At 41.0% G+C, this 13,537-nt stretch overlaps 1 protein-coding gene across 1 annotated transcript; it reads right to left on the reverse strand.

Moving 5' to 3' along the window:
* Positions 1 to 1,027: 1,027 nt before the first annotated feature.
* GRP23 (glutamine-rich protein 23) lies at positions 1,028 to 10,634 on the reverse strand. Its single transcript, XM_039134244.3, has 2 exons — positions 8,806 to 10,634; positions 1,028 to 3,415 (listed from the first exon to the last, which is right to left on the reverse strand). Exons 1-2 carry the CDS (start codon positions 10,450 to 10,452, stop codon positions 3,413 to 3,415), a joined length of 1,650 nt encoding a protein of 549 aa, XP_038990172.1. The 5' UTR covers positions 10,453 to 10,634; the 3' UTR covers positions 1,028 to 3,412.
* Between the last annotated feature and the right edge of the window lie 2,903 nt (positions 10,635 to 13,537).

Here is a 13,537-nt window from a genome sequence, read left to right on the forward strand (position 1 = left end):
GGTTCTCACTTAGTCTTTAAATCCAACTCCAACTCCATTTCGATTCTTGTCAAGAATCAAATGCGTCAGGAAATATAACCATTCCAATTCATTCCGATTCTGGTAACAAACCAAATGCATCCTTAGCCCCTTTTCTGGTTAGCTAGACTTAGCTCATGCTTTAGTCTTTTAAATGTTTATGCAGTCTCCTCTTATACTCTGAATTAAATCACCGGTGGATGTTTCTTCAGTGCAGTTCAAGTATGGAGTTTGGTATGGTTTGGATCTTAAACAGCTAAGTGGAAGTACCATGCATGAACTCATAGGCTCCCGTAGGGACCAATTCTATAGTCCCGAAGATTAAAGATATACTCTGCTAATGTGTATTTAGCTTGTTATTGAAATCGGAATTAAAATGGATTGACATGGGAATCAAAATGACCATATTTCTCGGTGTTTTGGTTCGTGACAAGAATCGGTGTTGGAATAATAATGAAATTTAAATAATAGAAAAGAGTTAGGATCAGGTTTTGGAGGAATGCCTATTCTTTTTGGAATTGAAATGGGGATGGGACTCTCTCTAACTAAACAGCTGAAATGAGAATTACCCGTTCCCATTTCAACTTAAGCCCAACTGTCTCCAACCAAACATGCCTAATAAACATGTCCATCGGGTTTGTTTGCTTTTTTTTTTTTTTAACACACAGCGGGTTTCTTTCTTTGCTTCACCTTAAGCCTTAAGCCTTAAGCTCTCTGCTGTCACCTTATAGTACGTAATCGAACCTTTTCAACTTGGTTGATACTCCAGCAATTCTTACATTGAAGGTAAACAAGAACCAGGAGCTAAGCATCCTTCATTAGCAGACTTGGACGTTCGGCAAAGTTTGGCTGAAAACTAAAGATGAAAAAAAAAAAACAAGTACCAGGAGCTAAGCATCCTTTCCAACCAGGGCTTCCACCTGGTGGTGGCATGCCATTATTTTTTTTGTAGAGAGAACAAAGAATAAAAAAACAAGGTCAAGGAAGGGGGCATTCTCATCTTGTTCTCAAAAAAACTAAAGTTAGCACAATTTTCAAGTACTGTTTGTTTAATCCAATTGCCATAAGAGTAAGAAATCAGCTCATTATTTAGAGCTCAGTTAATAAATGCCCAAGTTTTCTTTGGGTCCCAACTCTAATAAAATCCTCATGCTTATACTCTCTCTTAAAATCTGTTTAATTTTTATTTCTACACACGTTTTTTTTAAAGGTTAACACCCATTATATGGCATAGGTGTTACATCAGACAAGAATCCATCACGATTTAAGCATTCATCCGATTGAGACATCCATTTAGAAACTTATTGATGGGAGAGGTAAAATCACCCATTGTATGTCATAGGTGTTACATCAGGCAAGAATCCATCTCGATTTAAGAATTTATCCGATTGAGACATCCATTGAGAAACCCCACAAATAAAAAAAAAAAAAACACACACAAAGGAAAAAAAAAAAGAAAAAAAAAAGAGGAATTAGAAGCAGCAAAAAATATATGTGGTTTGAAACTGTGCTAACCATCAGCCACCAATTGCTTGACATAAACTGGCTATGATATCATTATGTTCTTTTAAATGCTTATTGATTTTGATCATTTTGATGTGGAAGGATGGAGAAACATGTTCTACGCCCCCATTCTGTGTGTTCCAAGGAACTTATCTCAGAATTTCTCATCTTGACAAAGTCTTGAAGAAGTATTTATACTTTCCATCCAAAGGAAGATACGCGCGCAAAAGTTGAAGTCATGGAATTTATTACATCAAATAGACCAATAAACCATAATACAATGTAGATGATGGAAATATTTGTTAACGCTTGCTGCATATTTTGTAAAATTTGGGTTGCTTTGGACCATTAACCTTTAGAACATATTTGAATAATGTGAGTTTGTGTCAGCTTAATATCGTGATAACTCTCCTAGCATCCCTCAGTGCTGGTTCTTCATGGTGATTAGTAAACTAAAGTAATTACATATCCACTAAGAATTTCAACTTCCAAAGATAAGGCTAATTCTTGACAAGCACTGGGTTGTTTGTATATACGATTCCCATCAGAACACAAGAATGGTGACTAAAAAGACTCTCTCTCTCTCTCTCTCTCTCTCTCTCTTCCTTTGAGAATAAAAGACAAGCAAAGTCGTCATGTTTCTCAAAGAAAAGAAAAGTCCTCATGGGTTTAAGAAAATGTTGCAAACTAACAAGTACTAACATTTCTGATCCGATAAAGCCTCATGTTTCTCAAAGAAAAGAAAGAGAAACGACAAATCATGGCTGAAAACTAATTAAAAACATACCAGACCATTAAAGACAACAGAATACTTTAATCTCTAAAGCGAGAGGGATTATCTTGAAAGCAATCAAAATATTTTTTGATTTAAATAAAAATAAAAATTAAACTGCAGCGGCTAATGTATCCGAACCAATTTTCTTAGTTCTTCTCTCTCCAAAATAGTGTTCTCAAGGTTAAGCAAGATCAGAAATTATGCTATATGCTTTGTCAGTAATTGTAATGAATCGTAGAACAGTCTACTAGAGTTAGTCAAGCATAGTGGCCTTCTCTTGCCACTCTTATTTGATCAGAGTATTGATTACTATCTCTATTGACATTTGCTGTTGATGGAGTGGAGGGAGTGATCAAAGCCCTATTTATCTATGCTGCTTTTCCAATCCATCAAGTATTTCCTCATTTCAAGGTAACAGATCCTACAAACATTACTAGATTAACTCTAATCCAACTAAATCAGATGGGTAAGGATAATTGATTATAGCACATATCAAACGAAGAAGATAAACAAAATTTAAGCACCACTCATGTTCACATACTTCAATCATAATATAATGACAATACAGTAAAATTGGAGTATTAAGAGCTAGAGCTTATCAGACTTATCTATAGCAGCACTAGGCCAGAGGGTCACCCAACCAAACTGGTTTCAGACTAAAGCGAGCCTATATTGCAGGTCAAAACACATTTAACTCACATACCAATCCCAAAGCATTCCTTGCCTGATAAATCTTAGACAATAAATAGGCCTTCCATGAGTCTTCTCACCCTTCCATGATAAATCTTAGACAACAAGTAATTTCAATAAGAAGAGGTACACATGTCCGAAGCAAAAATGTTTTCATGTACCAAAAACATAGAATGGTCTAATCATGGTATCCCATCAGTAACTATGATGTTGGAACAAATTTTGTAACTAGAGCTGTAAAAGCTGAAACAGGCATACAGATGAATCATGAGGATATAAATAATTGAAGTTGTGTTGCAAGTCCAATGCTATTTTGTGAATGTAACAGCTGTGGCAAAGAATGCTTCTCCTTTCTTCTCAGCGATAGCTTCCATTTAATTGACCATGATAACGGGAACTTATCACACATCTGTGAAGCTCTTTCAGTTACTGCAGCAGAAATAAGTCACGTCACTGAAGATACAAAATCTGGTGCATCATATTTGAGAACAGAATTAACTGTCATGCAACGAAATGATCCATGACTGCTCTTAGCACAGGCTCTATCTAATTAATAGCTATATCTGGTTAGTGATATTGGTACCAAGGATTCAAGTTCCGGAGGGACATCCCGCAGGACACCACGACGGAATACCATCCCATGTGTCGGGGCAAGACCGTCCCACCATCGTTCCAGCATCTCGATCGGCACGTCTTGGGGCATTCCCTGTTCTAAGTGTCGAGACAGGGCGGGACAGCGGCGCATCCCATTCCATAGAAAAAATGGGACAGCCTCATCCCACGAAATTTAAAACCTTGATTGATACATTACTGGAAACATGTTTGTCCCAATTATTTTGAAGAACTATATCTCAGAGAGTAAGGAGCCTTATCAACATAGGCAACTACCAGTGATTTCTTTCTGATCTCTTGTTTCCCTCGGTGAAAGACACTGGGTTTCAACAACTAAGAGGGATGCTAGAGAAGTACTTTCACCTTAATTCTTTAAACACCATCCTGTGGACAGAATCTCAGAGAATCAGACCTTGTATATAGCAAAACTTCCAGTGGCAAAATTCCAACAATAGGACTTCAAAATGAGAAATACCCAACTAAAAGATCCTTTTCAGGAGCTTCACTTGCTTCACTAGGGCAAGCAAAGATGATCCTTACAAAAACCCTGACAAGGCCTTTATACAACTTTTTCTATGCTAACATCACAAGATATAGTCTTGTCTTTATAAGAAAGGCCTTATATGCAACTTTTTTCTAGTCATAATATCACAAGTGATAATCTTTTGTCCATAAGAAAGTTATGGAAACAATTGAGCTTATGAAATAATTTGCTTGTCTACATATAACCATGCCAAGAGTCAAATTCTCCTGCAAGATGGCAGCAAATGGGAGGCTCATGGTATGTTCAACTCTACAACTGCACCTTTAAACTGTATAGTAAACCTTCCACCCATACAGAATAACCTACCAACATCACACGGTCAACCAGAACAATATATTAGTATCTTTTTTAATTTCTTGAGCAGAAAAAGAAAACAATCCAAGTCTACATCCAAATCATTCAACTCTGAGCCTTGATTAATGCCAATTGTATAAATGAGGGATAGGGCTAGATTGCTTATATCCATGATTTATGGTTTCTCTTAAATTTTATTTCAAGATTGGAATTTTCTAGCCTTGTCAATGATTTAAAATCATCTAAACAAGTTTGTTTATATAGTGTTGAGGCATCCCAATCTTTTAGTGATGAATTTTTTTCAAAAGATATTTGTTTGTGGTTGAATCCTAGTATACTCTCTTTTCATTTGTGAACCACCTTTCTATTTAATGATTTTTGGGTTCAACAAATCACCATCTATGTATGTAAGTTACCAATGTTTGCTACCCATACCCTACAAATTGCAACATATGGAGGCCACCAAGGTACCTTCCTCTTCACTGCATGAAAGTACTGCAACCGCCAACTTAGAAGCAAAAACAACTTGCTAAACTTCTTTAAAAAATAGCTACGTGCAGCCATCATGACAACGAAAAGCATAGCTTATTGATGGCATCAACGCCCACATCATTGACAAATCTCCCCTTCCCATCTCTATCCAATACCAAATCAGCAGCATAACCTCCTTTAAAATATAGTTGAGAAAGTACAGCATCATCAACAATAATTTATGCCAAAAAGAACAAGAGAGGCATCACAATTATCCTTGCAATGTCAAATTGTCAAAAATATAAAATAAGTACATCAACCACATGTCCTGCTTGTCACTGTATCTTATTGATCACTACAGATGGCAGATATTTCGACAACATGACTGCCTTGACAAACTCATCACTGGATCACTACCCCACTAGAAAAGCCTTGATTAATCTATGCCTCAGGGATGATGTTCTTTAGGTTTTTGACATCTACTGGAGAAATCACCATGGTGAAAATAGTTCCTCACCCAAAATAAGGTCCTTGGACATACTAACCTTATAAAATTTCAGGTCTTATTCACACATTTATCACATGGAGATGCATACTGTAGCTGCATTAGACAGAATGGCTGTCAATTGTCCATTTCCAATCACTCAACAATATGCACACTCCTGATTCCCTGGGCAATGACACAAACACCACCATCCCCATATTCACTTGATTCTCCTTCATGTATAATTACAGAATGCAGATAGCGTTTACCTAATCACCTTGCATATGCAAAGGGTACAACAAACAGGCCTAAGCATTTCTTCCTTATAAATTTGATAAGCTAAGCAGGGCTAAAACAACAATCAGCTTTAGCTAAAAGCTAACTTGCACTTGGATTGCTTACATAGAAAAATATGAACTCTCTTTGACCAAAGTGAGTGAATCTACAACAAGAACCCTTGTTCCATTCAGGTTCTCATCAAACATTGTGATAAACTCACTAGCTTCCTCTCCCAACTTCACCCAAACCCTACCTCTTAACCAATTATCTATTTGTACTGAATGCCCGTAGTCACTTGCCACCATAAGCTAAGAAATGCAAAAATCCCATTTTAGGATTTCCAACAAACAAATCACATGTACCTCTTCAAGGCATCAATAAACTAGATGTTTGTCTTCCAACATAGATAAGTAGCAGTTGCTCAAAAGCAATTATCAATTAGCATTAGAAACGCTGTAGGATAATACAAATGAATTATTGGATGAACACTCAGGACATATCATCATATCCTTCCTAGCATGGAGGATGACTAAGGTTATTACAATACAGCATGCACCAAAGAGGCCAAACTTGATGTCCAATTAATTTGAATGCATACATACTTCCCTTTTTTCTCAAATACTTCAACGAGGGACATTAGTAGTATTATATTTGATGCAAATAAGACCTAAAGTAGGGTCGGCGGAAGCATCCCGAACCGGGCGGTTTTGGTCGTTCCAAGCCGTACCGACGGCTCACCAGTACGGCTTCGGCAACGGAAACGAAAACCGTTGCCAGAGCCAGAGAAGAAAAAGGAAAGAGAAAATGAGCGGGGAGGGAGGGTAAGGGAGAGAGAGGGACGCCAGCGGAGGGCTAGTAGAGGCTACGAGAGGCAAAGAAAAAATTTTGCGATTTTTGAGTGAAGTCAACAAGCGATTTGCCGACTCACTTAAAAATCGGCTGCGGCCTCGCCTCCTACGGCTTTTGTCGGCCTCCTCTCTCTCTCCCTCTCCCTCTCCCTCTCCCCCTTCTCTCTCTCTCTCTTCCTCTCTCCCACGGTCTGCATACCCTTTCCTCTGTCGGTATATGCCTGACACTGCACGACGCGGGGCTATAACGACTCGTGCCGTTGGAGAATTGGTACGATGCTCAGTACCGGTTCCGCCGACATTGACCTAAAGTGTATATCCATAGAGACAACTCTAATCGACCAAAATTTCTCACCAAATCACGCAGGGGATGAGATTGCACCTCCATTTGCTTTATCAATCAAGAACTTTGTCCCTTTTAAAGGATTTCATTGGTCAAGCCATGCTACCTCCCATGTTTTTAAAAGCAAATCACTAAAAACATAATAACACAAGGCATGTTGCTTCCTCTTAGGAACTCAGACACATGCTCAAGGTGCATGATTCTTCAAATCTAAACACTTGCACACACCATGCACCAAACAATGTACTTAACATTGTGGAGCTAACAGAACAAGGAAAGCAGTTAGGTGTGCAGGGAGCATAGTCACATGAGACGTATAATGTACACTTGCACAGCTCTAAAAACCCATCACTCTCTCCATTTAACTTATCATAAGTGCTATTGCCAACCAGAAAGTCATGAATGATGTAGTTAACTACGCAGTCCTGATCTCCACATCTCACCATCAAGATTACGAGAAGACAACCTTCAAAGAAACAGTGCATCACATATTCCTTCATAATCCAACCATAACACCTCGTACTTCATAAGATTCTCAACCATATAGAATTTGTTTTTGAAAACCATGGCAATCTTGGTGGGTAGCATTTAGATCCTCCCTACTTCTACTAATCCAGTCCTACTAACCCCTCTCCAAGAATTGGTTCCTTTCTCAATCCATGTTGTCAAAAAAGACTTCCTATGCAAGGGTAATTCATGAAATCATTGGGCTAGTGCAAGACTTTTTTTTTATCATTCGAGGTTTTTGAGTATTCTTAGAGATCATCATCCAGTTATTGCTGAGTTCGTTGGCCCTATGTGGCAGCTGGAGTTGATGCAGCACAGGGGGTTAGATGGTTGCTCATTGAGGCCATGGGTACCATTCAACTGATCACCCATAAGATTGGAGAACTGAGCAGTGACTGGACTTTATACTTCTTTTTTTTCCTTTCTTTTAGGGGTGCACCTGAATCTTACTGTTTTCCTAGTGATGTTTGAAACAATATATTAATACAATAACAAACAAATGTCAAAATGACCCCAAAGGTAGAGGTTAGCATCTAATTGCCTGCAATTAGGTGTGGAAGCCGCATGCCTATCTTGTAAACCACCCATAGATAGAAATCTTGAGTGTGCTGAGCATTATTTATGTTTTGTAATGATGCTTGTGAGATCTGTTCAGAGTTTAGTATTGATCCACAAACAGTGATTTAGACATATTTTGGACAAATAACAAACAAAAGAAATGAGAGTTAAAGATATCTCCTTGTTCAAGGAGACATCTTATATTATAAAGTGCACAAAACAGAACTTTGTTTTCACTTATAACTAAGCTTATCTAGTGTAAAGGAATGCTATCTCGAGTCGATTTTAGCCTTTGCAGATGATAGATTTGTATGAAAATAAATGATGAATATACAGATGTTACATAACATGAGGAACACGTGATACATTCTACTAGTTTGTTTACCTTTTAAAGAAAAAGTATAACAACAATTGCAAACAACCAAACTAAAGTTAGTACTTCCTGCAAAATGAGAGAAGTTATTTGACACAAATGTTACTTGCCAAATTTTAATACACAGAGGGTGAGGGAGATGAACACAAACAAAATGAACATACAACACATTAAATCAACAGCACATGCATAAAATGGAGAACATATCATGTATCACCAATGAATTACTCACGTGCTTATACCAGACAAAATGATAAAAGCTTTATAACATGGACTAAATAATTCTCAATATGTTCATACACCAAAATCATAAATATTATGGATCAGATAGCACAATTCATAGGAAGACACAACAATTACCACCAGAGCCTAATACTTCAATACTGTAACTCCTGAGAGGAAAACAAACTCACTTCAAATTTATACTCTAAGAAGCCAGTTTCTTCCATCACGAATGAGAGAGAAGGGCTTTATGAAGCATAGAATATTATAGTTCAGGCTGCTACCTGTTGGAATTGAGGAGGAACATTGCCTGCATTCCCAACGAACAGACGTTCTATCTCATCACCTCGTCCTGCCTTAACGAAAGCATCCAATAAAAACCTATGGAACTCAGGCGACACAGTTATTCTGCACCTCACCATCTCTTCCAACAAATCCCGTCCTCGGTTCAGGTTTCCTTCCTTGCACAGCCCTCTAACCAAAATTTCGTAACTAGCTGAATCCGGCCTAAGCGCTTTCTCCCCCATCTTCCCAAAAATCTCCAGTGCATGACCGACTGATCCTGCCTTGACCAACCCATCAAACATTTTGTTGTAGAATCCCACATCAACTTTTGGAGCCCCGTCTACAGTGTTCACCATCTTCTCAAAATACCGCAAGGCATCATCCACTTTTCTTTCTTTGAAACACGTGTCAACCAAAAACCCGTAGGTCAGCGCATCTGGATTCACTGATTTCCCAGGCATTTCTTCGAACAGCTTCTCTGCTTCTGAAAGGAGGCCATTTTCGCAGAGCTTCCCGATGATGTTGTTGAAGCAGCTGACATCCATCACGCACGGCTTCTTCCCTGTCCGGTGGAACACCTCGACGGCCTCCAAAAACTTTCCTTCCTTGAAGCACTGGTTCACCATGAGATTGTAGGTGTCGGTGTTGATGGCGACGAAGCTGGGGGGCGTGTGGTTGTCGAGCATGTGCTCGAAGAGCTTGTTGGCCTCGGCCTGCTTGTCGTGCTTCAGCAGGGTCTCTATGAGGGTATTGCAGGTGGCAGGGCTCATCTTGAACTGGCGGTCGAGGAGGGACTGATAGGACTCCATAGCCTCCTTGTCCATGCCGCGCTTCCAGTAGCCCTCCATGAGGGTGGCATGGACGACGCCGTCATAGACGAGGCAGCGCTCGCGGAGCTCGTCGAAGAGCTCGAGGGCCTTGTCCATGTTACCGCTGTCGATGAAGGCGGCCATGAGGGTGTTGTAGACGAGGGAGTCGGCGGCGTGGCCGCGGTTGAGCATCTCGCGGAGGAGATCCATGGCGTCCTGGATGCGGTCGGAGTCGACGAGGCCCTTGGTGAGGTGGCGATAGGTAACGGGGGAGGGCGAGAAGGGGGCGTGGTCGAGGATGTGGCGGTACACATCGAGGGCGGTGTCGACGCGGCCGGCGTCGCAGTGGGTGTTGATGAGGATGTTGTAGGAGACGACGTTGGGGACGATGTTGGACTGGTTGAAGAAGAAGGTGAAGAGGGCGACGACGTCGTCGAGGCGGCGGGAGCGGAGCAAGGAGGCCATCACAGCGTTGCAGGTAAAGACGGTGGGGCGGACGGAGGAGAAGACGGCGTGGCGGGCGGTGGCGGAGGCGGAGTCGAGGTCGCCGGATCGGATGAGGGACTGGACGCGGTTGTGGAGGTTGAGGCGGGGGCCGACGAGGGCGGAGGTGGAGTCGGGAAGGCGGGGGGCGTTGGGGTCGCGAGGGGGTCGGGGGGCGGAGGGGTCGCGCCGGAGGGCGTGGAGGGGGGGCTCGATGCGGAGGCGCCGCTTGCGCCGGCGCCGCTCGGCGGCGGCCTCCTCGGCGGAGGAGAAGGCGAAGGGGCGGGCGATCACGAGAGGCCGGGGGTCGCCGGCGCGGCGGAGGGAGCGGAGGACGTGGCGGTACAACGACATGGGAATACGATGATTGCTGTCCTCCTCCTCCGCCTACTACTACTCTAGAAAGAATGAGAGAGAACGAGAAAAAGAGAACCCAAAACCCTACCGACTTGTAGCGGTCAGTGGAGGAGAGGGGGTTTATATAGCATGGGGTCCAGATGGCTAAAACCCTTGGACCTTGGGAGGAGGAATAGATGGATTTGAGGGCTTTTTCTCTTTAGTTTCTCTCAATATTGTTCTATTTTAGGATTTCTCTTACTTTGATACACCACAGAACTGAACTGTTTCTGAATCAATCTTGGTTGAAGGGACACTCTACAAGCTGGTTTTTGAAAAAAAATTGATAAAATAAATTAATGTTTTTTATTACCATCTTTAAAGACCAGAGACTTTTCTCAGAATACGCTCTTCAACTTCTATTGCACTGTTGGTAAATGATTTTACAGGCAAATGGACCAAATGTGGCCATTCTAGTTATGGATGTTCATTCTCAAATCCTCAAGCAAGTTGGGTTTTTGGATCTCCTTGAAGGAATTGGATGCAATCCTTCTTGTTTCAGAGGAATTAAAGTCTTTATTTCGCGGATCACATACTTCTGTTTTGTGCAGGAGGGGAGGATAGGATCTCGACAATTAAAGCTATTCTTCTTTTTTTTTTTTTTCCAGAAATGTCATGCCCTCGACCCGAGTTGATCGAGGAATTCCAACGACAGCGTTGATCGAGGACTTGGGCTCTCTGATATGGTGGAAGAGAGATGAGGGACGAGCTCTAAATTAAGCTCGATCACGATCGAAATCTAACTCGGAGTCGGATTCCGTCCGATGAACTTAGAAGCACATGCCGCGCACGTGCATCAATTGGTTGGGCCAACTCCTTTAGACCAAATACTCTGGGTCGGTCAAATAGACCGGGCCCGAGGGTATCACGTTGCTTTGAGGCTGAAAATTAATTTTTTTGCTGAAAGCATGATTCTCTATCTCAATATGGATGTGCAGGAAGAAAAAAAAAATTGCCAAGATGATGAACTGCAGGCTTGGATCGATGCCTTTCACTTACCTTGGTCTTCCACTTTATGACGGGAAAAATTCCTAAACAATGTTGGATGGCTCTCATTGAAAAGATGATGAATTCGAAACTTGCCACTTAGAAAGGAAAGCTTCTATCTTCGGGTGTAATGCTAACTCTCATTAATACAGTACTCTCGGCCATGCCTTCATGTCTGATGTCTGGGTTGCCCGCAAGATTGATCAAATGAGACGGGTGTCTTCTGTGGACAGGGAATTCGGATTGTGTTTGCCGCTTGAAGGAAGAGGGCGGCCTTGGCATTAGATGCATCAAATATATGAACTGTTCCCTTCTTGCAAAATGGATTTGGAAACTCACGGCTGGGACTGAAACATCGTGGTGCAAGCTAGCCAGAAGTTCCTGCTACTCCAGAAGGAAGATTGGGATATGCGTTGGAAGAAGCCTTGTCACTCTCTCTCCTATTTGGAGAGACATGAGGAAGGACCTCTCTGCCTTACTGGAATTGCACAAGATTCTCCCTAGGAAATGGAAATAATGTTAGATTTGGAGAAGATACTTGGCTTGACATGGTGCCCTTAAATGGTCTACTACCTGAGTTGTATTCCATCGTAATCCAGTCCAACTCTTCAGTTGCCTCACAATTGAGTTGGAGGAGAGCCACATGGAACATCAAAGTTAGAGGTAGCAGCTTGTGGGAGTTAAATCTTCGACCCCTCGGTTCCTGAAGTGAAGAAGAGAGCTGCATAGGCTGGCCTCAGCTATGCCTACTGTGTTTTGAAAGCCGGTACCATTCAGTTGGAAGGTAACTCGACTACAGTGGTCAGTTGGATATAGAGACGTGCGAGGAAGGTCCAGATCCATTCCCTACTTCGAGATCTCCGGAGCTTAGTGGGAGGATGCATTTCGTTTCGAATCAGGCACATCTACAGAAAAGCGAATAGTGCTGCTGATTGGATGGCATTTTTTTGTGGCGGACTACACAGATGGGGTACTCTGGACCGGTGAGGCTCAGTTGCCAAGAGCCCTGCGGTATGTTTTGTTTTCTAATTTTATTGAATATATTCACACTAGAGTGGTGTGAGTCTCCTGCTGTAGAAAGAAAAAAAACATATTGAAGGTATACTGTCTCGGATCCAGATGACAATCTTCTCGGCCTCCTTCAAAGGTTGCCAATACCCTATTTGAAAACATAGTCAACGTGGCTTCTTCACGGTCAGCTCATTCTATAAATTTCTTAACAACAGTGGCCTCATTTGTCCATTCAACAAAATAATTTGGAAGGGAGCAGAAAAGGTTAAGGAATTCATCTGGTTGGCTATAGAAAACGGACTGCACACCGCCAATATGATAAACGTGGCATAGAATATAATTTCTCTCCATCTTATTCCTATGCTTAAATACAATTTAGTCCGGACCAGCATTTGATTTATGATAGAACAAGATGGACCATCAAAGAAGATATCAGAAAGGAATTAATGATGGTTTATGAGACAGAAAAGAGTTATGCATCAGTAAGACAATGCTTGAGCTTGTACTTCCACTGTATCTGTTTGCGAACCAACCATCATCTAACAAAGATTATGTTAAAGAAGCAAGGAGAATCAGAAGTGACAGTTTTAGCACTGATGGTAAGAAATAAAACATGTACAAGTTTGAGTATTCATATAAAATTGTAGAGGGGACCAAGCATTTCTGCATACTTGAACTTGAGATATTATAAGCATAGCAAATAGGATTTTGAATGGTAATATCTTCAGTTAGTATTTTTGTAAGATATACATATGACCAGGTATCGTTACCTAAACCTGATATTCATGATCAACTCAAACTTTATTTTTTTCTCCAAAAGTTCGTTATAGATATGACTATGAGCAATTTATGAACTACAGCTAGAGAAAAAAGAGGCAACAAATAAACACTATCCATACAATTAAGAGTATTTAAATCCAACCTCCTCATAACTTTTTAAGGTCAACACCAAATTATAGATCCAAAGTCTCTATTCATTCAGTCTCCCTCACAAAAACCACAATTTTTTTAAATACAGAAGAAGAATAAGGACCTAAAGTTCTGT

The sequence above is a fragment of the Phoenix dactylifera genome, chromosome 2 (genome assembly GCF_051530095.1).
Source record: "Phoenix dactylifera cultivar Ajwa chromosome 2, Ajwa_hap1_PhDact_Kaust_v1.1, whole genome shotgun sequence".
NCBI lineage: Eukaryota > Viridiplantae > Streptophyta > Magnoliopsida > Arecales > Arecaceae > Phoenix > Phoenix dactylifera.